At 37.4% G+C, this 27,939-nt stretch overlaps 2 protein-coding genes across 4 annotated transcripts in view; both read left to right on the top strand.

The window, feature by feature from the left end:
• LOC135225226 (uncharacterized) overlaps positions 1–27,939 on the top strand; it is a 165,790-nt gene that overhangs the window by 10,825 nt on the left and 127,026 nt on the right. For all 3 annotated transcript variants that reach the window (XM_064264548.1, XM_064264549.1, XM_064264550.1), the window contains exons 2-3: positions 6,799–6,984; positions 7,460–10,257. The gene's annotated coding sequence lies outside the window, so the exon portion shown is untranslated. The remainder of the gene's footprint in view (positions 1–6,798; positions 6,985–7,459; positions 10,258–27,939) is intronic.
• Positions 29–7,710, top strand: LOC135225404 (CD209 antigen-like). The gene is made up of 4 exons (XM_064264739.1): positions 29–263; positions 680–778; positions 6,799–6,984; positions 7,460–7,710. The coding sequence occupies exons 1-4, from the start codon at positions 29–31 to the stop codon at positions 7,708–7,710; spliced, it is 771 nt and encodes a 256-aa protein (XP_064120809.1).

Genomic DNA, 27,939 nt, shown 5'->3' with positions numbered 1-27,939 from the left:
CCATTCTCAGAGGATTCTCTATTTGGGGATGACTTTGGACTCTGAATTTTCGGGCTTTTCTGGCCCTGAAAAGGGTGGAGTCGTGTCTGGCAACGGTTCAATCATTCCTGCACAACTCGTTGTGCTCAGCAGTGCAGTGGATGAGCCTACTGGGGATGTTGTCCTCGGTAGAGAAATTCGTAAATCTAGGGAGGTTACACTCGAGGATTCTCCAGTTTTACCTAAAAGAGAACTGGTGCAGAAAGTCGCAACCAGATTCCACGGTTTTCCCCATTACGGAGGAGATGAAGAGTGATCTAACTTGGTGGGACTCAAGAGAAAGACTTCAGGAGGGAGTGTCGCTCCTCCCGTTGAACCCCAGCCTACAGTTCTTTTCAGACGCATCGGACACAGGTTGGGGCACTATTCTCAGGGATCGCAAGGTGTCGGGGATATGGACAGAGTCCCAGAAAGCCCTTCACATCGATGTCAAGGAATTCCTAGCTGTCTTCCTGGGCCTTCAGAAGTTTGTGCATCTGGTAGAAGGTCGAGTAGTAGCCATTTATGAGGACAACTCCACAGCCCTTTCTTACATTAAAAAACATGGGGGACTCACTCTTTCACTCTGTTCTCGAAGGCGCAAGAACTTCTACTCTGGGCTGAAGAACATCACATCCAGCACATTCCTTGTTTTGTTCAGGGGAAGATGAACGTTCTGGTGGACAAGCTCAGCAGGAGGAGGCAAGTTCTTTCATCGACATGGACTTTGGACACAGAAGTTTGTCGGGATCTTTGGAAGGTTTGGGGAAGACAAACCATTGACTTGTTTGCGACGTCCAAGAACAACCGTCTGCAACTGTTCTGCTCCTCCGTTCCAGATCCTCTAGCATGGACAGTAGACGCAATGTTACTAGATTGGTCAGGCCTAGACACTTATGCGTTTCCCCCCTTCGGGATGATCAGGGAGTTCATATACAAGATGAAGCGCCATCTACGTAGATGTTCGCTTAACGATGATAGCCCCATTTTTGCGGAGGAAAGAGTGGTTCCTGGATCTTCTGGACATGGTGGATTATCCGAGGCTACTTCCTCAAAAGAAGTCGCTGCTCAGACAACTGCATTTCCACCGATTCCATCAAGGGTTGTCTGCCCTTCGGCTAACAGGATTCAGACTGTCAGGAGTCTCATCAGAGCAAAAGGCTTTTCATGGAGAGTGGCAGAAGCGATTGCAAGATGCAGACGCACCTCTTCTAACATCCTTTACCAATCTAAATGGAGTGTCTTCAGACGATGGTGCAAGCAATCTAACGTCTCCTCTTCTGAGACCACTGTAAGCCAGATTGCTACTTCCTTTTCTTCCTGAGGTCGACAAAGAAGTTATCCCCATCCCCGATTAAAGGATATAGGGCGATGCTCAGTTCGGTGTTCAAACATAAAAGGGCTGGAGCTTTCGATGAACACCGATCTGACAGACCTTATAGAGTCTTTTGAGATATCGAAGATTCCAAGGGACACGGTGACTTGGAACCTAGATGTATAGTCCTGAAATTCCTTTCCAGAACTCCCTTTGAACCTATTCGCTCGTCTTCCCTGAAGAACTTGATGAAGAAGATTCTCTTCCTTTTCGCTCTGGCTTCAGTGAAACGCATTAGCAAGACGCATACTGTAGACAAGAGAGTAGATTACACACAAGGGAATGTGGTTTGTTCCTGGGCCCTGAATTTTTTGGCTAAGAATGAACGTCCATCAGATCCCTGGCCTCGCTCGTTCGTCATCAAGAATATTTCAGATATTCTCGGACCGGCGGAGCAAGAGAGACTTCTATGCCTAGTGAGGGCATTAAGTTGCTATCTGAAAAGGACTGAGAAGTTGAGGGGCTCCTCACAACGTTTATGGTGCTCGGTGAGGAACCCTTCACATCCAATGTCTAAGAACACCATGTCCTTCTTTCTCAGATCCTTAATCACCGAGGCTCACTCCGTGGTAGATGAGGAGTCTACCAATATCTCCATAGTTCCCGTTGCTAGAGCTGCTGTTATCCTTGCTTTTAAGGTCTCAACATTAGGTACTGGTGTACTGTACACTTTATTCTTGATATAACCCTGTAAGGAAAAATCAAGAGGGGTAATGTCTGGTGAATGTGGTGCCCATTCTGTTGGGCCATCTCTCCTAATCCAATGGTTGGGGAAGGTTGCATCCAGAAAGTTACGAACAACCTAACCCCAGTGTGCAGCCAATCAATGTGAAATTTTTATACCAGTCTTTAATGCTTTTAATATCTGGTGGATCTCGTCAATACTCATTTCTGAACTTGCGGTGAATTGCAAGAGGTGATTTTGTTTCATGGTACCATAATACACATTGGGCTTTTTCCTGCAATGACACCATTTCTGCTATTCTTGACTCAGCATCACAGTGGCATCTGTAGGCAAACAAAAGAAACTTTAGTAATTGCTCAACAGAATGTGAAAGTTGTACAGTCATATCCATAATAATCTTAAAGTTATTAATTTTATTAATCAGTGAATGACTTTATGGACACCCTGTATAAGTGGATGGACTGACTGTCAATAATCCAGGAGCAATCCGGAACCTATCAAAAGTCAGCCATGTGTGTACTTTGCCTGGTTACACCTTCCAAAGTTGGGCAGTGAGATGATATATAGATGTTACAGTGCTGTTACAGAATTAAGGGAAATTATTTCAATAGGCATTAACTATAAAAACTTGAGGAAAAGGCACGAAAAACTAAAAAATGATTATACGAAAGGACCTTCTCACTCGAGGTTCACCCCAGACGGCCAGGAAATTCTAGACGGCAAAACCTGGTCTACATCTCCCGAAGGCCTATGTCACCTACACTACAGAAGATTAATGGGTACTACAGCTCACCCAACCTTTTGTGACTTGTTTGAGGACCGAGAATTAATGTGGGGTTAGACCTTCTCTAGAGCCTTATGCTTAATATTACCAGGAAAACTCAATGCTTCTTTGTTCAAAAGGAGGAACAGGTGAAAATCTTACTTCCACCCTTTTCAATCAATTCAATAGTGCCAGCCTACAAGGATGTCCTATGAGGTCTATATAACCAATGGGTAAAAACACACACTCCCTACAGACGCTGGGCATGGACAACAGGTCTTTTTGAGAAGCCTAACAATTACTACAGAAAAGATGACAGGAGGGCGTTTTTGTAGAAAGTCTATAGCCACTCAGACATAAGAATGCTTTCAGGAGATGCGACACCGAGAGCCAAAATAAAAACCCAAAGGAGGAGCTAAGAAGATCACATCCGAATAAAAAGGCTGGACATAGAGAGAGAAGGCAGTGGAAAAGGAGAAACAGAAAGCAGAGAAGCAGAGACAGAGGGGGAGCAGAAGTGAGGGAAGAAGCAAAGAAGCAGAAACAGAAGGGGGAAGAAGTTCGAAGTGAAGGGTGCGAATATAGACAGTGTTAAGTGACAATAATGAACTCAGGTAAAATCCCCCTAGCGCTTAATAAGACTTGCAAAGAAAACAAAGTGCCTTCAGAATAGTTTGTCTCGGTCCAAGCGCCCTAAGAGAAAAGGTGGAAGAGATATTATAAGTTTCCCTATCAAGAATAAAGACATAAGGACACATTAATTTAATTTTTCCCCAAAAAACAGAACTTTAAGGTAAACAAGATAGCAACAATTCTCGCGTGTAGCAACTTATTTTATAATTACTCCTCACTGCCTAACCCATTCCAGTTGCCCCCTTCAGGCCGATTCGCTACCTTAGATCTATAGCCACCAAGTCCCGCTACACACACACACACACACACACAACATATATATATATATATATATATATATATATATATATATATATATATATATATATATGAATATCTTGATCACAACACATATAAAGCGTGATGGTATGTATAAATAAAGGTAATGCCCTGGAGGAAAATGAAAAACGAGAACTGCCATGATCTTTCAGTCTTAACGACCCTTTACTATAGGCAAGACCGATTAGAACGATGAGAAACACGGTACAGGTATCCATATACAAACGGACATTACAGAATTAACTAAAGGTCCAAATCACTTTAAAGAAATGAAAAAAACGCCTATGGGATAACAAGCGGTCACAGGTAATTTAGCCAGAAAACAATAAATTTTGTTTTTGGAACAGAGAGGCATATACAAATTACGTATAACCGGTAAAGATATACACATTAAATGTTTACTAACTCCTTAATTAAAACGTATTTAAAAGTTTTTTTTTATAAAAAATACAATAAATAAAGAATAAAAACAGAATAAAAACAGAAACACAGAACAACAGTGAAAGGGTCAAGAAAACAACAAGACACCTACCCACTGTGGTAGCATAAGGAGGACTGACACAATAAATTGGAGGGGAGTGTAAACAAAGAATCTAGACAGGTAATTAAAACAATAAACATTTGCGTGGAAGATGACCTGTGGTTAAGAGTAGGTACAGTTAGCTTAATCATGATTGATTCAAGGGTACCCTGATAGCTGTCTCCTCAACACTGAACTCATAAACAGTAATGAAAGCCAGTTCCAAGCTTCTGTAAACTGAAAGCTCACAACTGCTGACAAATACCAGAACACTAAAGATGCATCCACACTACATGAAAACAAATCACAGACACGCGTCTGCGACTTATCACATACAGGTCACAAGAGGTAAAAACAATTCAGCAACTGTAAGAGGAGAAAGGATTTTTGGTTAATACTGTATAATTGTATCATATGAAGCACAGGTTAGAGCTACCAATAAGTCATTGAATTGTATACACCCTGTTTGTGATGTGTGTGCACTAAGTTGGTGATATGTGTTTGTGACATGTTTTACTGTAAATCTCAGAGGGTTTTGGTTATGTCTAGAACACAAACAGCACGTCTGCATGTTACATTTGTGGGCGAGATGTCAACCAAGAACTGATGCATGTATAGCAATACCAACACCAACAACAGGTACCAGGACTGGTTCACAAAGGTATTTCCATAAGAATGTAGAGGACTTCAAGGATGAAGACATTTAACAATGCATTCAGAAAAGGAATGAAGACTCTAAAATGCATAATCAAATTAGTCACCATAACATCTGTATACAAATGTCCTTTACAGTCTTAAGCTGCCAATCATGTCATCAATGGTAAAATAGATCGGATAACAAAGGTAATATGAACTGTAAGTTCAATAAGGAATTCTGAACTATCTTATCAAAGCTAATTTAGTCATACTACCAACACCGTACCGAGGTTTTGGTAGTACTACAGCAACCAATGCTCCATATTCCAGGCTGTTATTGAAATAATGAACATCTTATACAACACACTAGAATGATTCACTGTAATCCGGGACTCTGCAGTTATGAGAGCTAAGACCACTTCAATCTCCTTGAAAAACTATTCCTCGATGCTTACAAATCTGCCAACTGAGTTGTGTGTTTTAACCAACGACCACATAAGAACAATCGATTGGGCACTGCCACTTAAAAAGCATTACAGGAGACGTAGCCATCGCCGCCATCTTGGTGTAGGACAAAAACGCACACTGGTTTTGGAGTAGTAGAAATTTTTAATGCGCTCATAAAATTTTCTGTGATCTAACCTTCTTAGGAATAAGATAAATTTGGCATAAGTGAAAAACGTTAAGTTAGGAATGCTAACAGTACCATTCAAAACATTAATAACTGCTTCTTTACATTTTTACTGTTAAATAAAGTTGAAGAATTTTTTTATTTTTTGGCCAGAGATGTCATCAAAGCAACAAAGTTGTAGCTAATGAGTCCAATCTTTTGAGTTATATATTTTTTGAAAAAAATAGCTTTGGCTAATATTTTCATTCCCACCTGTGATAAGTAATGCCTTTAATCTTTCCCTTGTTGAAGCGGCCAAGAGCAATGCAAGACGAGGCATTGCACAAAGCCTTGTGCACTAGACAATAAGACTGGATAAGACACCAATGGGCTAGACACACAGCACCTACTGTGTGACTGAGAGACTGACTGATGGCTCGGCTGGCTAGTGCAGAAAGCGTTCGCCACTAGGGTGAGTCATCCCTTCTGCCGCCATCTTGGTGTAGGTAGTGAGCCCAGGCTGGTTTCACTTATCGGATTCTGTGCTCAATCTATTGTTCTTATTTGATCATTGGTTTTGACTGACAACCCCAGTCACTTACTGACCTCACCCCACGAATGGGATGGAATACAGAATTTTGGTCCAAGGCCAAGCGCCGGGACCTACGTGGTCATTCAGCGTTAAAACAGAAATTGATAGTCGAAAGGTTTTACAGGTGTAACAGGAGAAAACCTCGCAGTTGCACTATGAAATAACTGTTAGGAGATGGTGGAAAATAAGATGGAAGAAAGAGAATATGAACAGAAGTAGAGTCAAATAAATGAAAGAGATGCAGCTAGGAGCCCAAGGGATGCTATAAAGAACCTTAAATAATGCCTACAGGTGCACTGACAACTCTAACCCCCCTAAGGGGAACCTCACACCAGGATAAAAAAAAAAAAAAGGAGGTATGCCAGTAGAGGATTAGGAATTTAGAATAGGACAGAAGGAAACATAAACAATGCTGACAGCAATGAGAAATGACTGCATGACAAACTACTCAGCTGCAACCTATGCTTTATTTCATACAACAGAAGTAATATTTCTTTTATGGGGTGATTTTCTATATGATTATATATTGTTCCCTTTGACAAATAACCTCATTCTTTTGCTATTCATATTTTTCAATCATACATGGCCTAGGTATATGTATCGAGATAATAACGTTTTCTAATCTATTCATTCTTATTTTTGAACTAGACTGCCCTGACTTATTCACTCGCCTGGGGCCATACTGCTACTACTTTTCTGATGAAGCACTGAACTGGCATTCTGCAAGGGAGGCATGTAATAGTAAGGGCAATGCCAACATTGAAGTAGATCTCGCTGTATTTGACCTCTTCCCAGGAGATTACAGCCTCCTATTTCATCATGCTACTCTTCTGGGTAAGATTTCTTCGGCCATGTTAGGCTACAGCAGCTTTAAATCGTCTGCGTCTTAAATTTAGCTAATCTTAAAACTTTGTTTTAAGATTAGCTGATTTTGATAAGACTTCTAAATCATATTAGAATGTTTGCAAAATGCACCAATATTTAACTTGTTTATTAATAAGACCATTATTGGAGTCTTTGCTATTATCAAATACCATTCCCCAAGTTTTCTTACTTTAGTTTGTTTACATTTGCATTCAAAATAACCTGTATAAATCAATTATTCTCTCGGACTAGCTTGGCTGTAAAGGGTTAGGGAATATAGAATATAATATGGTTGTACATCCAAGGAAGCATAACACCTATTTATTTCGTGAATTATTAAAAAAAAATAGCTGGGATATAATTCTAAATTGTGTAAATGTCACTATTTCCTCATCACGGACTTGAATCGTTCAATAAAGCCGATTTCTTATACTTCTCTAACCAGGAAACGATTCTTGGTGGATTGGAGGAACAGAAGAGGGCCACCCAGGCTACTGGGTCTGGATCGATGGACGACCAGTCGACATAGCCAAGACCTACTGGCGTCCAGATGAACCTGACCTCTTTGACGACCAAAATGTTCTGATGATCACATATCAGTCAAATGAGAAATACCCAAGGAGAAGGCTTGGTGACTGGATCGCCGAACGTAACCATAAGTACATATGTCAGTTAGGCGTCACAGGAGCCATTTGAAAGACAGACTAGATTGCTTGAAATTTCGAGTCACCTCAACCACAATTTTAGCATAAAAATTACATCTAAAAAGTAACATAATTTTTCAATCATGAATAATATCTCTTCGATTATGCTCACTAAATCTACGTAAACTTCTCTATACACATTCCTTCTGCATTCATTCCTTTTTCTTTACCTTCTGTGATATAATCTTAGGATCCCTCGGTATCTACCAAAAGAATACTAATCTTTCTGAGTGCATTTACCCCTTACACGTACTTTGTAATAGGTTTGCTATTCAACCAATAATTTGTATGTATGAGTCCTGGGTTCGATTCGTGGGTTTTAGGCATAATGCCAAGCACTGGGGCAACTAAGGCCATTCAACGCTTAAACGGGAATTGACAGTGAAAAGGTTTGAAAGGTGTAACAGGAGGAAAGCCTCGCAGTTGCACTTTGAATCAATTGATAGGAAAGGGTGAAAAATAAGATGGAAGAAATATGATAAGAAGGGAGGTACAGTAAAAGGAATGAAAGTAGTTGCAGCTAGAGGCCGAAGGGACGCTGCAAAGACCCTTAAGTAATGCCTACATTGCACCGCATGAGGTGCACTGACGACACTAACCCCCCTACGGGGACGAGTTCTGGGAAACTGTAAGAAGTGTTTGTATAGTCTCAAATAATCAACAATCTAAGATTTTCAGTAACTGGCAGAAAATTCACTTCGACAAATTCCCTTTATTCATGCTCCAATGCGACATAGAAGCTTGAACAAGCCAGGCTGCTTTTGCGTCACTTCTTTTCCAACAATTCTGAAACCTCTTGCAAAGATCCTGAAGTACATCTGCTCTCGAGGAAATCCCGCAATCTTTTATTTTTCTTCATTATTTCTCAATGTCTTTCCTACCATGCATATTTTCATTTGCTTTACAATCTACTGGTCTTGAATTTGTCCTCTGCACTGGTATTTCATTACGCTTCTCTTATCCTCTCTTGGGATTTTTTTTTTCTCTCTCTCGCTTTTCACACAATGAACCTTTATTTTGAGGAAACTTTCTTCTGAAAAGTCAATAGCATTTTTGCTCGACTTGAAACTGTGCACTTAGTACAAATATTAACAATAATAACAAAAACGATTCATAAACAGAACGGCTAACGTGAAAGAGCAGCCTTCGGCTCTCTATATTGTCTTTAACTTGTTCATCTGGGAATTCTAAACTCATTCACAAAGTCTGCCTTTATATTGTACAATGAGCTCAACCAATGTGCTAGAGGTGGACCTTTTCGTGACAGGTGCATAATATTTTGTTGATCAGATTTTCATATTGGTCCTTTAAAAAAAAACGTCTGAGTTTGCAAAAATGATAACCGCAAAAACACTGCAAAAAAAACAGATTTTCATGCATAAAACTCAAAAAACTGTCAAACCTCTTCTGTATTAAACGTGAGCAGTCGCCTAATGAATTCCATTATAAACCCACATTATAAAATAGCATTAAAATAGCACGGTATTTTAAATCAGCATTATATCTTCTTTAAAGCCGAACATGCAGCAATTTAAATAAGTGAAGAGGATGATATTGAACACTTAAGTTAATAAGAGTGTATTAACTATACAGTAGAAGCAAAGGCAATCGGGCTACAGCAGGAGCTCCCTAGAGAGCAAAATTCACTGTAGATGCCCGGGAAGGATATCTTCTGAGGATGTCTAAATCATAATTTTCGTTGTTGGAAAAAGAAGGGAACCACCACTTCGAGCAAAGTCATTCAGAACGATCTTGAAGTTGCCGAGGTGCCTGACCGGAAACTTCTTTATGACTGAGTCACTCCAAGCCCGGGCAGGTATTTGAATTCGTCAGAAAACCATAGCGCTCGAAGCTAAAATCCTCGGGTCACTCCAATTTCAAATCGGAGTGTAAGTCGCAGACCCAAAGACCTATGGTCTCATATTCCCGAAGTCTTCTCGAGCCCAATCCTAGATCTCTAAATTTGAAAGCCACTTTACATTGTATTTTATTGACCGAAATTCGGACGCTGTCTGTAATGTTCATGGTCTAGTTTGGTGGTTCAAGGTGAATGTTTAAAGTGTCAATCTTATCGGCATCTAGAATATCCTTTTTAGTCAACTTCTGAATATATGATTTCAAACCTCCTTTTTAGTCAACTTCTGAATATGTGACTTCAGACCTCCTTTTAAGTAAGTCCGGTTTAACGAAATCCGAGTTAAAATATTTAACTCACTCCGACCTCGATTTTTTAATTAATTTAATTAATTATTTACTTATTCTTTTTTTATTTATTTTTTTGAGCGTGTCTGAGACTCAAATATTTCGGATACTATGACTCGGGTTCGTTACTCTGTGATCACGTCTACGGTTCAGAGTATTCAGAATTGAAGTCTCGGAGTCACTTAAAAGACATCGAGTCAGTGAACTACTCCGTTTGGTGGGGTGGAATGAGATCAGTTGTGGGTTGGTCGCTGTCTGGGAAGGACGCGTGCGCGCAGTCACGGAAGGACTACCATTACGCGGGATTTCGTTGAGGTGGATTTATTTGTGTGACACAGTAAGTTTTTATTTTTTATTATGTTTCCGCTGTTGTTGTAGAATGTAAAGACACCACTATATATAATATATAGTGTATATAGATGCCAGGTAGGTTATTCACATTGTAAAATGTCAATTTATATCGAAAAGTTTGTACACTGTTCAAAGGTAAAGCTTTTAGAAACATATATATTGGAAAACAATATAATACTTATGTGCAGCTGTGTGTATGCAGCGAATGCCCATAAATATATATGGATCATTTTACTTTCTCCGTAGTTTTCTAATTTCACGACAATATCTTTTTTTTTTAAATGCCTTCGACAACGTGACCAGCATCTAATAATCTTTTCATAAATGTTACCATGATTGCTCTCTCTCTCTCTCTCCTCTCTCTCTCTCTCTCTCTCTCTCTCTCTCTCTCTCATGTGAGAAATAAAACAATGATGGTAAATGCCCAAAACTATGCACTAACAATAAACATGATTAAATAAGGTTACGCCCGACAGGATCCTTTCTTGACAATATTTTCGTGAACCCCATTGGAGAGTGACTGGACTGATGGGTGACTTGTTCCCCTCACATGGCAAGCTTGGGTTCCCATCCTGCTTCCGTTTTTCCTTCAAGCTTCTAAAGCTGCGGAAGAATCCGTACTCCCTTTTTCATCACACTCAGACATACATTCAAACCTAAAGTTACGTGTTTGTGTACGCTCACATGCAATTCTGAACGCACTGTGCCCTTATCATTGTTAAACGCATACGCACTCGCACAAAGGAAACTATCAGTTTCTTTAGAGAAGCCTGAAGAATATTCTCTCTCTCTCTCTCTCTCTCTCTCTCTCTCTCTCTCTTTTGTCGTGCTGTGTACGTAGATCATAATTTCAACATTATCCTGTATAACCCAGATCATGTTGTCAACATTTATCCTATATAAATTAACAGCCGAACAGAAAAAATAACACTTTAAATTATAATGATCGTTCTATATATATATATATATATATATATATATATATATATATATATATATATTGCATACAGGGACTTTTAAACACTGCGGAAATGACTCCACGCCGTTAAAAACTGATGACAAGAAATGCGCTTGATTTGTAATTTCTAGTTGATGTCTCAAAAACTGTGCTTCTCGAAGAAAGGCTACCTAAGTAGAAAGCGAAATATTGCCGGGAAAGATATTCTAATTCGACGAAAGCAGAAATGTCTAGTGAGGCAATGCGATCAATATTTTAGTTTTCTGTAAAACTACCGAGATGACTTTTTGCCTGTCCGTCCGTCCGCCCTCATATCTTAAAAACTACAGTGGCTAGAGGGCTGCAAATCGGTATGTTCATCATCCACCCTCCAATCATCAAACATACCATATTTCAGCCCTCTAGCCCCAGCAGTTTTATTCTATTTAAAGTTAAAGTCAGCCATGATCGTGCGTTGGGACCGACAACACAGGCCACCACCTGGCTGTAGCTGAAAGTTTCACTGGCCACGGCTGAGAGTTTCATACGGCATTAGATCATTCCTCCCAACATGATAACTTCGTAGTAGTTTTCACGGATGGCTCCAAGTCGGACGGCGGCGTCGGCTCTGGAGTGGCCGCCTTGTTTGATGTAGAAAGAAGCAAGAGAACATCATGTGTTGCATCTATTTTCACAGCAGAACTGTCTGTAATTTCAAAGGCCTTGAAGGAAATTTTAACTCTAAATGGAAATAGTTTACTATATTTGTGACTTAATAAGTGCTCTTGTTTTTTAGTCTTTGGAATCTTTTAATTAAAGCACTACACCTATTTATTTCAAGACATTTTGGACTGGCTGGTCTTAGTGAAAAGGAAGAAGGGGTAAGGATGTAAAATTTCGCTGGGTGCCTTCTCATGCTGGGGTTCTTAGTAACGAGCAAGCTGATTATCTTACTAAGTCAGCAGTCATCTCTCCAGAACCCAAAAGATGCCTACTACCATTGGGATGTATTTCTTCTTGTAGGTCAGAAAATGTTAAACCTTTGGCAGTTCTGCTCGGGAATTCAGCCAGTCTCTTATTGTTCTCTAGTGTCATATCAGGAAAGGATATTAAAGTTTTTGGTGATAATCAACTTTGGTTCAATGATTCAAATAGACTAGAATAATCACTTAAACTATTGCTTAGCCAAGTCCTTGTTAGCATGCATATGTCTAGATTGTAATTATTTATGAGATTTCTAATAGTGTTGGTTTTATTTCATACTGACTGTATGTTTATTAAATTGCATAGAAGATTATTAGTCCCTTAAAGGAAATATCGAAACAAATCAAAAGATGCTCAGAATTACGTCACCACTACCTCCTTGGTCATACCCCTAAATGCCAAGGGAACTAAAAACGGTGTTGTGCAGGCTAGGAGTTCTTCGTTGGACGAGTGGTTTTCGCGCTCGGCTACCGATCCGGTGGTCCCAAGTTCGATTCCGGTTTGCCAACGCGGAATCAGATGAATTTATTTCTGGTGATAGAAGTTCATTTCTCGATATAGTGTGGTTCGTATCCCACAATAAGCTGTAGATCCCGTTGCTAGGTGACCAGTTGGTTCCTGGCCACGTAAAAATATCTAATCCTTCGGGCCAGCCCTAGGAGAGCCGTTAATCAGCTCAGTGGTCTGGTAAAACTATGATATACTTCACTTTTGTGCAAGCTAAAGATTGTACATACAAGACACTCATGAGTTTGTGCCCTTGACTGTGAAATATTTGCTGGTCGAATGCCCCAGTCTTGGGGATCTAAGACATAGGTTCCTCTATTTGGTAGTGACAGAGAAGGATATTTCATCCTTGCTACGATTCTCGGGGAGGATTGTAATATAGAGCTGTTAAGTATCTTTTATGGAGGTCGGCCTCCTCAACAAAATTTAGATCATTTTCACATACAATATGCGTGTATGTACACTAAATATGTATTTGCAGCTATGAATATCAATATATATTTTTAGATACTTCTTATATGAACTCCTTTTAAATGATTATTTTTTGTTTCTGTTTTGTTTCCCCTTTAATATCATCGTGGTGTTAATAACCTACAACGCCAGTTAGTAACCATAAATCAGTCAATCAGTCATTGTAGAACGAAGAAGATTATGGCGAAACAAATGAAGGCAATATGTAACTTACTCAAAATGGTGTCTAGAATCGTCAATGTCTTATAACGCACCCAACCCAAAATGCTTTAAACTGTCTTTCTATTATCTTTTTACAAAAGCAAATATTTATTAAGCACATCTAGCTGTGACTAAAACAAAGAGCAAAAAAAAAAGAAAAAAAAGGGGTTATGGTTACCCTTCATCTATCTCGCAAAGCAAATCAAAAGCAGAATACAAATCTTTAGTGACAAAACCGAGTTTCGAGGGTAAGGCTGTACGATATTGGTTCCCATCATCCAAACACTGTCAAATTCTAGGAGACAACCAATAATCTCAAAATCTGAGAAAAGTAAGCGCCAATGTTCAATTTTCTGCAGCACAATCACAGAAGTCTGCTACTCCCGTCTTTGGTAACGTCGCCTCTTTGTTAGTAGAGATGAGCTACTGGCAGCAAAAAGCAGGCAGCCTCTTCACTTCCCTCCAAGAAGTATTATTGATACCAAAGGAAGCTTGCCCACGCCTGCCCAATCAATCTTGCTGCCTCAATGCGAGGCGCCCCGTTGGCTAGATGCGTTCTAAATATTCGTGCAATGATATAACTATTGCATGATGTCTGCTGCATGGTCTGAGAGGGACCCAAACTCCAGGAGGCCTGCGTAAGTCCACCGTGATATGAAGGAAAAGGGAAAATGAAGATCTGACTCACCAGGTGTTACAGGTTCCGTCTTATTTGGGCCTACCAGGACTCTCCAAAGCGTTACAAATAAATCTCACTTTTATATACTTCACGTTTCAGCATACCTTTCATATGGTACATACTTTCAGCCTACATCATTCCAAACTTCACACCCCAAAAAGGGATAAGATGGATCAATAAATAAAACGTTCTCGTCATCATTTCATTGAAGACCATATGACCCTACTTTTCCTGTGATGTGACCTAACTTCATCTTTTCGAGTCACTATTCTTCATCTTGTCGTGCGTAATAGCCTCATTTGGAGTGTCCGAACTTCATCTTATGATGACATGATAGATCATTTCTTCTGCTAAGGTCATTCTTTTTTCTGTTGCATAACTTCATCTTTACGTATGTCCTTACTTTCATCTTTAGATAGAAGGATAACGTCTTCTAGCATCTCGTCTATAGTTTTGTTATTCCAACTACATCCTCTATGAATACTAATTTGATCTTTTATGGTCTATCTTCATAATTTGTGTCTCAAGTTCATCTTTTCGGTCTTTCATTATTTTCTTTACCGGTTCAAATTCATCTTTTGGAATGTCCTGACTTCAATTTTCATCGCATCCAAAGTTCGTCTTTTAGCGTTCTAACTTTGCCTTTGGAAGAGTCATAACTTTTTCTTGAAGTGTGTAATAACAACATCAACATTTAGGGTGTCCCAACTTCAACTTCTGGTGTGTCCTCCTCCTCCTCCTCCTCCTCCTCCCCTCCTCCTCCTCCTCCTCCTCCTCCTCCTCCTCCCCTCCTCCTCCTCCTGCCTGAGAGAGGCACGCCAAAGGTATCCTGTTTAAGAACACATATGGTAATGTTTTGTATAACGACCCGGGAGATCCTCATTTACCCACATGCCCTGTCCTCTGGGCATTCCCAAATGGATGACGTGATTACAGACGGTGCCGAATAAGCACAAAGTTGCATTTAAGATGAGTTGAAAAAAAGAGAAAAAAAAATCGGTGTCCCTGAAATAACAGACAACCTACTGGCATCGGATAATCTGTAACTAAATGGAAACTGCGATGGAGAATGAAAAATGACTTAAGAAACATTACGCAATCTAAATGGGGAGAGATAAATCACAAGAAATTACAAAGAAAAACATATAAATGCAATCATTTCACCTAAAAGGAAGATCCTTCCGAGAGAGCGGCGGGAGAGTACTTAAATAAATATGAATCATCAGTGAAGTAGGCGAAAAAAAAGAGCTACGACAAATAAAAGATGACGAAATGACAAATTATGTATCCGAGGATGAGATCCCTCGTGTATGTCTGGATGGATGAGCGAACATTTGTAAGTGTATGTTTACATGTGTGAGTAATAATTTGTGCACTTAAGCCTTACTAGTTCTCTCCTTCGCGTATGCACGTGGTACTATGGCCCATTATTCAGTATGTGCAATAGAAAATATAGAGATACTTAAACATATTTCTGCGATTTTTTCTATAAATGTAAGTACGCCCCCTTCTATTTGCATATCATATCTTTTGACATTGTGTCGTAAGTTATGCGATTCAGATCGGAAAATCTACTAAATCTGGCGTATGTTTCCAAAGTATGTTTCCAAAGTATCAAGTGTAAAACAAGCAGAGCGTAAAAGGTTTTTATTATTATTATTAAAAACCTCAATGAAAGCCTAAGATATCAGACTTCAAGGAATAAGTGAACGAAATATAATATAATGGAGTTAACGGGATTCTCCCGAGTATTCACTAGGGTTTAAGCGGAAGATATATATATATATATATATATATATATTATATTATATATATATATATTATATATATATATATATATATATATATATATATATAGATATATATATAATATATATATGTATATACATACACACACACACACACAGGTATATATATGATGATGTGTAATACTAAAAATAAAAATAAATAAATATTCGTTCATGGCAAAGTACGATCGACAACCACCCTTCCTAATTTCTGAGAAACAGAATTATCACCATGTAAATTTACGAAATCCTTCCTGTAAATAAACACACAAAAACATTAAAATCAAAGTTTCTTACACCGGAGATGAATGATATCACTAACTACGCACGCGCCCATCCCGTTCGTAGTCCCAATTAATTACTTCCTAAAAATTGGGTTACTTCCTACTCTCTCTCTCTCTCTCTCCTCTCTCTCTCTCCTCTCTCTCTCTCTCTCTCTCTCTTCTCTCTCTCTCTCTCATGCACAGAAACCATGTTGTTGACATTCTATATATAATATATATATTAACATATATATACATATATCCAATATATATATATATATATATAGTATATATATATATATATATATACACTTTTTTTTAATCAGGGCGTCTACCTGAAATAGGCCCCTCTTTCAGACTTTCCGTCGTCAGACCTATCTACTCCCTAGACGACAGAGCTGGGCCGTAGCCAAGGCAGAGAAATGAATATGGCTAACATCCTAATCCTTTATATATTTCCAACTACTTGCCCAAAAATAAGGGTGTAGAATAAAGGGATCTTGAGCCCATTTACGGGACGGTACATAACGGCCCTCGGATATATACTTGTGTTCTCGACCCTCAGTTACATTACCGTCATTCCTCTGTGTGTGTGTGTGTGTGTGTGTGTGTGTGTGTGTGTGTGTGTGTGTGTGTGTGTGTGGGGTATAGAGCCTTAATCCACGAGGAGCTATATCGTCTGGGGTCTTTCGACACAACAGGGCTATCTTGCAGTATCGAGTTGCGGGCATTCAAGATTTACAAACCTTTGTAGATTCCTGATACGTTGAGCTACGGGATGGGAATCGCCATTTGAACTCATTTTTATTGATGTGTTAAATGGTAGTTGATCATGTCTACCGATTACTTTAGAATATGGTCATAGTTGTATTCATATTACTTAAACGAGACATAAATTTCATTCTATTCTATACTTTTCACTTTTTTTTTTCTGTCGGCCAACACGATACTTGTTTTTACCGTCAGCTGCTACAGCTGCAACTACTTTTATGCTAATGTTACTCCTAATACTACTGCTAACATTAGTAGTAGTAATAATAATAATAATAATACTAACATTAATAATAATAATAATAATAATAATAATTATATTATCAATAACAATAAAACTAAGATATAATTTCCCTCAGTTTACATACATACACACACACACACACACACACACACACACACACACATATATATATATATATATATATATATATAATATATATATATATATATATATATATATATATATATATATATATATATATATATATATATAGATATATAGGATATTATATATAGAGAGAGAGAGAGCGAGAGAGAGAGGAGAGAGCGAGAGAGCTCTGCCATTGGGAATACATCCGGGACATTCTTCTTCGATTCAGTCACTCAGCCACCACAGGGAGCGAAGTAATAACCAATCAGAGGGAGGGAATAATTAAGCAGTGACAAATTGCATTCAATTTGCACGCATGACGTGGCGTTTACCTTTTAACGTTACGTACAGGGCAAGGTTGTTCCTGGTGACATGAAGTGTGTTTACAAGCAGTCTTTTTATGTCCTTAATAAGCACAGCAAAGGTGAATAACCTCGCATTTAGGTTATCACATATTTTTAACTGACGACGCCTCCCCCAACAGAGTCTACAGAGTACACCCACACACACAATTTTATATATACATATATATATATATATATATATATATATATATATATATATATATATATATATATATATATTAATTGTTATTTCATAACAGTTTATCACACGATTTCTTTCTTTCCTTCTTTCAATCTTCAGCTGGAACCCCTTCTGGGCTCCAAAGGGAAATTAGCCAGCAATGAGAGGCAAGTTGTAGGAAAAGGTGAAAAATGAATGAAGAAGTAAATAAATATGAATAGAAAACAAAACCAATACCTCTGAATTCAGGTGATGTCAGCAGAAAGTAGGACTTAATTCCTTCTTACTCAGATATTGTAGAACAGAAGATTCCCTAACCGTAATAGGCAATTTATTCACTTTCTTTTTCGTAAGCAAAATAAAATTCCTGTCATACTGAGCACAGTATTAAAACCTAATACTATGAAATTACTATATATATATATATATATATATATATATATATATATATATATATATATATATTATATATAATATATATATAGACACAATTTATGACGTTTCGTATCGCTTGATACATTTTTCATGCTGAAGAACGGTTAAAATAACAAATGCTTTTATACACAACTTATTTATTTTAACCGTTTTTCATCCTGGAAAATGTATCAAGCGATACGAAACCTCGGCCTTTTAATACAACGGATATAAACAGAACGCCTTTATAATATATATATTATATAAATATAATATATATATATATATATATCTATATATTATTATATATATATTATAGATATATATATATATATATATATATATTATATCATAACTATTGGTAATGTTAAAGTGACTACATATATGATTGTATACTGGTTCTCTACTCTTACTCTTACTCTTACTCTCTCTCTCTCTCTCTCTCTCTCTTCTCTCTCTCTCTCCATACGCACATCTTTATTAATGTGGGAGACGTCAGCATGGTGCGGGGGGAGGGGGGGGAAGAAGGGGCTCCCCTTCCATCACCTGCCGTGTCTGTCACATCGAGCTCGTCTGCGAGATTAGAATTGGGGGTAAACGGTTCGATCAAGGAGATTTTCATCCAAACACCGCCTCTTTTTAAACAACGTCTCGAGTTTCAGCTGGTTTCGGAGGCTACGCAGAGACTTGCTTCCTTTCTTCTTCTTCTTCTTCTTCTTCTTCTTCTTCTTCTTCTTCTTCTTCTTCTTCTTCTTCTCTTTGGGTCTTATTCGACTTGGTTTTTCTCCCTTATTCCACGATTTTTTTTATTCCTTTCTCCATGTTGGTTTTGCTCTTTTATTAACTTTCTCATTCTTTATCTATTTCTTGCTCTTCTTCGTAACGTTTTTTTTGTCTCACATTCACCGTACTTTATTTTTATCTTTTTTATTATATTTATGTTTTCTTTTTCTCCCTTTTTATTAATAATTTAATTACCATTTTCATTATAATTATATCTATGTTTTTCTTTTTCTCCTTTTTTATTGTAATTATCATATTTTCTTTTTCTCCTTTTTATTATAATTATTATATTTTCTTTTTCTCCTTTTTTCATTATATTATTAAATTCTATTTAGCATAATCATAAAGGTGATCCTTACAAAACCCATGTTATAGTAGAGAGAGAGAGGGAGGATAGAGAGAGAGAGAGGAGGAGAGAGAGAAGAGAGAGAGAGAGAGAGAGAGAGAGAGAGAGAGAGAGGAGGGGGACTTTAAGTGCCTGTCAGCAAAATCGATTAACGCAGGTAACTAGGTTAACAAGACATGACAGAGGTCAAACAAGAGTTATTTAAGGTCAAGAGTTACTGCCAAGAGAAAGAGAAAAACAAGGGGAAATGGATGGAAGGCGAGTAAAAACAAGAGAGGGCAAAAGTCCACTTCTTGCAAATAATAATAATAATAATAATAATAATAATAATAATAATAATAAAGACTGGTAATTAACCACTACCACAAATACAAGTACAGAATGCAAATAGAAGAGAGACAGTAAAAATACAAAAGTAAAGGAAAAATCAATAACAGCTACAATAATAAATAAAAGAATAATAATTAATAATAATATAATAATAAGATAAATAATAATAATAATAATTAATAATAATAATAATAATAATAATAATAATAATAACTAACTAATAATAGCTGAGGCGTGACCACCATCATAAAACCAAAGGCTGGCCATGGCTTTAGCAATTTTAGATAACAAAAAAATTACCTTTTAGTTATACATTCCACTTTCATTTTCAGGAAAATTTAAATCTGCTACAAAAACATAAGTAATAAGGAAAATATAAAGATCACGCCCTGAATACTAAAACCAATAACAGGAGAAGATTTCAGCATTTTTTCAAACGTTCAGCAAGATGCATTATTTCCTTACCATGGCTATTATTTTCGATAATAAGGGCTTCAATTGTAAAATAAAATAAAAAAATCTGTAATAAGACATTCAATTGTAAAAAAAAAAAAAAAAAAAAAGAACAAAAAAAAGTCTGTAATAATACATTCAATTGTTAAAAAAAAATTGTAATAAGACATCATTGTAGAAAAAAAAGAAAAAAAGTCTGTAATAAACAAAAAATTCAATTTTGGTTAAAAAAAAAAAGAAAAAAAAAAAAAAAGTCTGTAATAGACTTCCATTGTAAAAAAAAAACAAAAGTCTGTAATAAGACATTCCCCCCCCCCCAATGTCAAAAAAGGACAAAAAAGAAAAAAAAAGTCTGTAATAAGACATTCAATTGTAAAAAAAAAAAAAAAAAAAAAAAAAAAAAAAAAAAAAAAAAAAAAAAAAGTTTAAGTCATCTAGCGATAAAAAAGGTAGTTTTTTTTTTTTATATTTTTGTCATCTGGTACGAAAACTTTTGCCCTTGAAAATTGTCAAAAGTTTTATCATAATGGTAAGACCAGTCGGGGTCCTATACGATGAAGAGATGAAAATGAAAATGTTGAAGCCGCCACGGGAACAAAATGAAAGTTTTTTTAACACGACAAAATAATATAACAGCCATCAACTTAGCTGAGGGCCACATAAAATAAGTGAGCAGAATGGTGACATGAACAGAGTGATCAATGTCTGCGAGGTAACTCCCCTTATGAACCCTAGCAAAGAAATGAACAAATCAGAAATGAATGAATAAATATATCTTAGCAACGTCAAATGGAACAAGACTTTAAATATTTTCGACAAAGTGGTCCCCTTCCGACTCATATATGACATCCATCTTCTGCATTCTCCGAGTCAGACGGCCTCACTGATGATGCTGAGAGGAGAAGTCATCCTTTAAAAGCGCGTACACTACTCTTTACTTTCCCCAAAATAACACTGACTGAATACATGGCTTGTTTGTATGATGTTTTTACGTTACATGGAACCAGTGGTTGCTGAATACATGGAAATGAAGGACGGATGCAGAGGGAATGAATCATAACCAATAAGTACCGAAACTTATGGTTGAGCTTCTCGATGGCTGGGTGGTCGTATGACTCAGGTAGGACGGAGTCAGGAATAGAATTCCAAAGCTGGGTAGCATCAAATTATGTCGCGCATATATTACAAAGGGAAATTTGATCAGAACTATGGACACCTTAGATAGCAACGCCAGTCTTTGAATGTCATCGTACGTAAAAAAAATTTCGAATATAATGTCTTAAAAAATTAATGAAATATAGTATCTTAAAAAAGGTTTCTTAGGTCATCCTTAACAAGAAAAGGTTATGAACACTTGAGCTACTACAAAAAAATTATCCATTCAGAATATCGTTTGTTAACGGAATACTTATATAATTAATATTACTCTACATTGAAAACCTACACTATACAGAATCAACTTAGGTGGTATTGCAATATATTATATATATATATATATATATATATATATATATAGATATATATATAATATAATATAATATAATATATATATAGATATATATATGACGATCTATCGCTCAAACTTGCTATATTTTATGTTGTTGTAGAGCTGGAGGAAGAAATGAAACAAGGATTGACAAAGCGATCTTGTGTTTTCTTCATACCTTCTCAGGGTGATTATATATATATATATATATATATATTATATATATATATATATATATATATATATATATATATCGAGAGAGAGAAGAGAGAGAGAGAGAGAGCGAGAGCATACTTAAGAAATATTTTTTTTAAACACCAGGAATCAGAGATGTACAACAAAACTAAAAGAGAGCTCTCAAGACCAATGAACCAAGCTCAACATCACCTCAGACGAATTTAACAATCCCGTCACAATCCCATCAGGTGATAAATCCGATAAACCTGGCGGAGTAATGACGCACTATAGCGCTCCGTCCCCGTCATTAGCAGGTCTTCCTTGGTCCTTCTATAAGGGTACGAGTCTGGGTATTTGGCGACGGACGCACTGTTATATAAAATGAAAAAAAAAATTGAAAAAGTTTACTTAATGCCAACTGTACTCGTCATGTCGATTTTTATGGCTTACTTTGGCACGGCTATTTCTGCAAACTGACGAGGGGAAAGGGCTACGTCGTCTGGCTTCCGCTCTGTGGATAAATGTTATGCCTATATATATATATATATATATATATATATATATATATATATATATATATATGTATATGTATATATATATGAAGAGGTAGGGGAGAGAGTTTTACCATCGTAATTTTCATTAACTATTTTCTAGTACAGACAAAAACCAACGTTATTTCGCTGATCAAACGACCAGTGATATAGGGAACGGGAACGTGTTAATGTCGTAGGTATGTACGTGTATATATTATATACCTACACAACACACATACACACACACACACACACACACACACACATATATATATATATATATATAATATATATATATATATATATATATTATATATATACACACATATATTTCATAAATACACATACCACATGCTCTATCAGAAGGCTCTATCAGGTCTTCAGGTAGAAAACTGACTACTTCGGCCAAGAGACACAATGGCATATTTTGATAGAAGAGCCTTGAATCGCCCTCCTCATTAGAGGATCAGAACTTTGTCTTTCTTTACTCCTTAACCCAAAGTACTAACAATCGCAGTCTCATTCTAACGAGTTCGACAAGCCAGGTGCATTACTCTTAGACAGACGCGGAAACGATAACATGTTGCTTGTTGATTTGATCATCCCATTCATTTTTAGGAGGTAAATGAAATCTGTGGAAATAGTAAAAGAGATAATCAGTGATATATAATGTTTAGAAAATTGCATATCTATGACCTTTTGGCAACATCTGGAATGTCTAAACGGTACTACTTTTTCTTGTTATCTAAGCGTCGCATCGAAGGTGCCACTACTAAACATGGCGGAAACTCAATGAGACGCTGTTTTTGGTAAAAGCCCCTCGGGAGTAAAGTATATCGTTTATTAATATAATTCTCGACCACACAATTTAAAAATGGGAGTATATAATACATTGATCCCGACGGGCTATAATAGATTGAACATCAACCGTGCATCCGATGTCTAGGCCAGTTCCCTTACGACGCTCCTGATTGGCTGTTGATAAGCCAACCACAAGTCCTGTGACTTATCAACAGCCAATCAGAGCATCGTAAGGGACTGACCTAGACGTCATATGCACAGTTGATGTGAATTTACCATAGTACTGAACACGGCGTCCCACTCAGCTTCCGCCATGTTTAGTGCTAGCCTAGACCGTGAGTACTATCACCTCGGAGGTGACGCGTAGATAACAAGCCGTAGTAGTACCGTCTGAGAGCCCATATTATGGTAACGTGAAATCAGAGAGAGGACGACGACATCTCTACTTCTAACTTACGTCTCAATCGTTGACTGCTTAGGTTATGGTTCTTTCTCCGCTTTTGAGAATGTCACCCATAATAATGATGAACCACGCTGCCAAAATGAACACGTGAAGCACTGACATACTCATGTTCTGGAAGTTTTTTATTTATCTCCATTGCCAATATTATTACTATATAATTATCATTATACCGCCTCCTGTAAAATGGTTATTTAATTTCTCTACCTGTAATATTTACCGATTATATGGCAACAATGGAAATAATTATACATCTTTACTTCAGTTCGCATGCTCCCGCTTGAGAGAGAGAGAGAGAGAGAGAGAGAGAGAGAGAGAGAGAGAGAGAGACGAGAAGAGGGAGAGAGAGAGAGAGAGAGAGAGAGAGAGAGAGAGAGAGAGGTTCCCCATATGTTTGTTTATATATTTAGTCTCGCTTCCTCTCTTCCCCTTCCAATGAAGTTCCTTTCGCGTCTCGAATGTTTGGGCGCCTACAGTAGGAGTCACAGAGGGATGATTGATTTAACACTATAACCTGGCGACGCGACAGTTGCGGTGATAGACGGCGACGGAACAATACCGTAGAAATTCATAAAATCCATAGTCATGGGAAAACCTTCAATCGATATATCATAAAAACCTGGTTCATATTTAACCATGACAAGGAATAATGAGTATATCTTATGACGAACATACTGTCTAGATCAGTCCCTTACGAAGCTCCTCATTGGCTGTTGATAAGCCAATGACAGGGCTGGAAAATCTCAAGTCTCTCTCGAGAGTTCACACAGGCAGGATGTATGTTCCACCTCTCCTGAAAGACGTATACCTCAGGAGAGGTGGAACATAGATCCTACCCATGTGAAGTCTCGAGTTAGACTGAGGGTTTTCAGCCCAGTGACTGGCTTATCAACAGCCAATTAGGAGAGTCGTAAGGGACTGGCCTAGACATCAAATGCACGGTTGATGTAAATCTACTACAATACTAAACATGGCGTGCGGCCGCCTACTACTTTAGTATATGAGTTTACCTTGGACTGACAAATGAAGGATACATACCTAGTTAATACCCAGGTGACAAATATACATATCGTATCACGCTCTTCTTCAGCTCAGGCAACTAACTAGACGAGTGAAGGTAAAGTGCCGACGAAAGACCAAATGACTGACTGATTTAAGGTCCTCCAACGTTGCAAAATGTGAAGAAATAAACCGAGCTATACATAAATAGACCAACAAGATCATATCTGGTAACGTGCCACTTCAAGATACAAGCAGTTCGTTCGACTGAAAGTCATACAGACGAAAATAACATGTGGACAATAGTAATTGTTGTTTGTGTTGACTCGTGATTCAAATTCTTTATTCCACTGGAGTGGTATGCTGTCAAGCTAAAAATAAGCAGATGAACGACATCAGTTTCAACGAGCTATCTTATCATTCGGGAGAAGTACGCATATTCCCAGGAGACAAGACATCCCTATCTTGCGAAACAAGAAGACATGATGCAAACAAAGTGCATTGAGAAGTATCGTCAAATGCAAATGGAAATTATACCGATAATTACGGCAGCAGTAAATTTCATCACTATTCGTTTTATATCAACTGAATTAACGCCATCAACCGCTGTCTTCATTTTCCTTACTTATAGTGATGTTTGTGCAGACCTTGTCATATATTTCTTTACGGAATTTTATTTGGCAGGTTATTCATATTTAGAATCTGTACTTTTACACTTTTTAACTCATGATTGCCATTCTATTCTATGGTAGTTGCTTTACAAAATAATGAATTTTAGGCTTGTTTCATTTAAAAGTTTACACATTACTAATAATAATAATAATATATAGTATATATATAATATATATATATATATATATATATATATTCACAAATGAAAAAGAACTATCACTAAGAATAAACTAAACGAAATCATGACAACTATAAAGAGTAATACATGGGGTGTAATATATGCAGATTTCACAAGGGCACGGGCACGTACGCATACCCAGGCACTAGCAACTTTGTGGAAAGTGGGGGATGTGATACGCATGGCATCTTGACCTTCCTCATCCTCTCCCGCTATACCCTGCCCTCTGCCCTTTCTCGTGGGGCGAGTGGAGGGGTATGGGGGAGGACCGATCTCACATATCCAAGCGAGTAATTTCTAGTAAAACGATCTAAAAGGCGACTAACGCCATTCCCCCAAATCCTCTCGAAGAAAAAGAAAAAAAACTTCATCTTTTACTAACGAACTCTAAAACCACCTCTCATCATTAGTTCTTAAGCAATAATAATAATAATAATAATAATAATGATAACGGAAAATTGAAAGGGCTCTCAATACTACTTCAGCTACAAAAACCTCCATGAAGACTTATTATTTGAGGTCCTATTTAAATAAAAACACGAGTCTTCCAAGTTAGCATTCTTGACATAACTCCACTTCTTGAAACAAAGCGATCTCTCGATGGCAAATCGTATTTCTCCATAAACATTTGCTCTGTTTTTACAGAATTCGAGATTTCGTATCTCCCTCACTTGAGACCTTAATGTTTACTTTCGTTGCAGATAAGGTTATTTAAGAATTTATTTTCTCTCTTGGTCTCTCGATGCTATATAAATATCATTTCCCAGGATACAATGCTCCAACTTACGCTCATGTGAAGAAAACAACGTATATATCCTCGAGGAGTTTAATTTTAATAATTCTATGTATGAGCGCTTCTCCGTTTCGTTTAAATGAATTATATAACGTGAAATTTCTGCAGTGTTGAAGAATATGTCGCCAAGAAAGTTTTTTCTGTATAAAAGAAACACCTCTGGAAAGTTTTCCAGTGGATTTTAAGAATCGTTTCCAGTCTCATTTTCACACGTACAGCACTATGCACGCAGACGTGAACAGAAATTAACACAAAAATAAAATAAAATGTGTTTATATATATATATACAGTACATATATAATAATATATATATATATATATATATATATATATATATATATATATATATATATATATATTCAACAACAATTACGTGTGGAATATAAATAAATTTTCTGACACATCAGGATCGCACCCAGGTTCTTCAGTTGAAAGACCTGGGATCGATCCTGTTTCGTATATATATATATATATATATATATATATATATATATATATATATATATATGTGTGTGTGTGTGTGTGTGTGTGTGTAAACGACTACTTAGAAAGCCTAGCCTGATTTCAAAACCCTGCTAAGAACAGACAGATTCCAGTGAACTAGGGATGAATCAGTGGGGCGCAGTGAGTGAGTAGTAGAGTTAGAGTGCTCGACTACCAATTACTTGGACCAAGCTTACGTGGAGTGTCCCTTCGAAGTCCATCCAGCTGCAGATGGCACTGACACCGACTACGGTCAAGGATAAAGGCGTGGGGTTAGCAACATCACTCATAAAATCACGCTGAAATTTTGGAGAAAAGTTCAATTTCCGAGCCATCCCTTCATAAACGGGGAAACATCCTGATAGTGTGTGTGTGTGTGTGTGTGTGTGTGTGTATATATATATATATATATATATATATATATATATATATATATATATATATATATATATATATATATATATATATATATATATACTATGTATATATATATAAAATCTCGCCCTAAAATGTGTGTTTAGAATCGAACGCTGGTCTCGCTGTTTGTGGTGATGGAGAAGAGAGAGAGAGAGAGATGAGAGAGAGGGAGAGAGAGAGAGAGAGAGAGAGAGAGACGAGAGGGGGGGGGGTATCGTATGTATGCCCATTGAGCAGACTATAGCCGTTTTGAATGGAGAGAGAGAGAGAGAGAGAGAGAGAGAGAGATTTGACAACTCAAGTCATACGAAGTTCCTTACGAATTACTATTACAAATTCATTTGCGTGTGCGTTTATGTGCACTCTTAGTAATACATGCCTTAAGTTGCTAAAAGAACGGCTAAACTGGCAAGATTGATAGGCATAATTCTTACGAAGGCATCCACAAAAAAGGTTTATCGACACACGCCCCAACCGCAAATGTCATCCATTCTCTCTCTCTCTCTCTCTCTCTCTCTCTCTCTCTCTCTCTCTCTCTCTCTCTCTCCGATTCTAAACGCGCACATTTGAGGTCGAAGAGCACCTTACGATCTCAGCCTCGAAGAAAGCCTAGCTGTCAATCGACTGTTGTGGGTGGCGGCTGGGATTGACAAGGGGAGGAAAGAGAGAAGAAAAGATTTTAAAAAAACGTATTTTCATAATTCCATTAAATTGTACATCATCAAAAAGGGAGGACCTAGACATCGTAATCTTCATTCCAGCGGGGCTAATCTTGGTGGCCTCGAGTGAAACCACACTCTCTCTCTCTCTCTCTCTCTCTCTCTCTCTCTCTCTCTCTCTCTCTC

Source organism: Macrobrachium nipponense, chromosome 13 (assembly GCF_015104395.2).
Source record: "Macrobrachium nipponense isolate FS-2020 chromosome 13, ASM1510439v2, whole genome shotgun sequence".
Lineage (NCBI taxonomy): Eukaryota > Metazoa > Arthropoda > Malacostraca > Decapoda > Palaemonidae > Macrobrachium > Macrobrachium nipponense.
The sequence above is the reverse complement of the archived record's forward strand: the minus strand, read 5'-3'. Positions and strand labels throughout refer to the sequence as shown.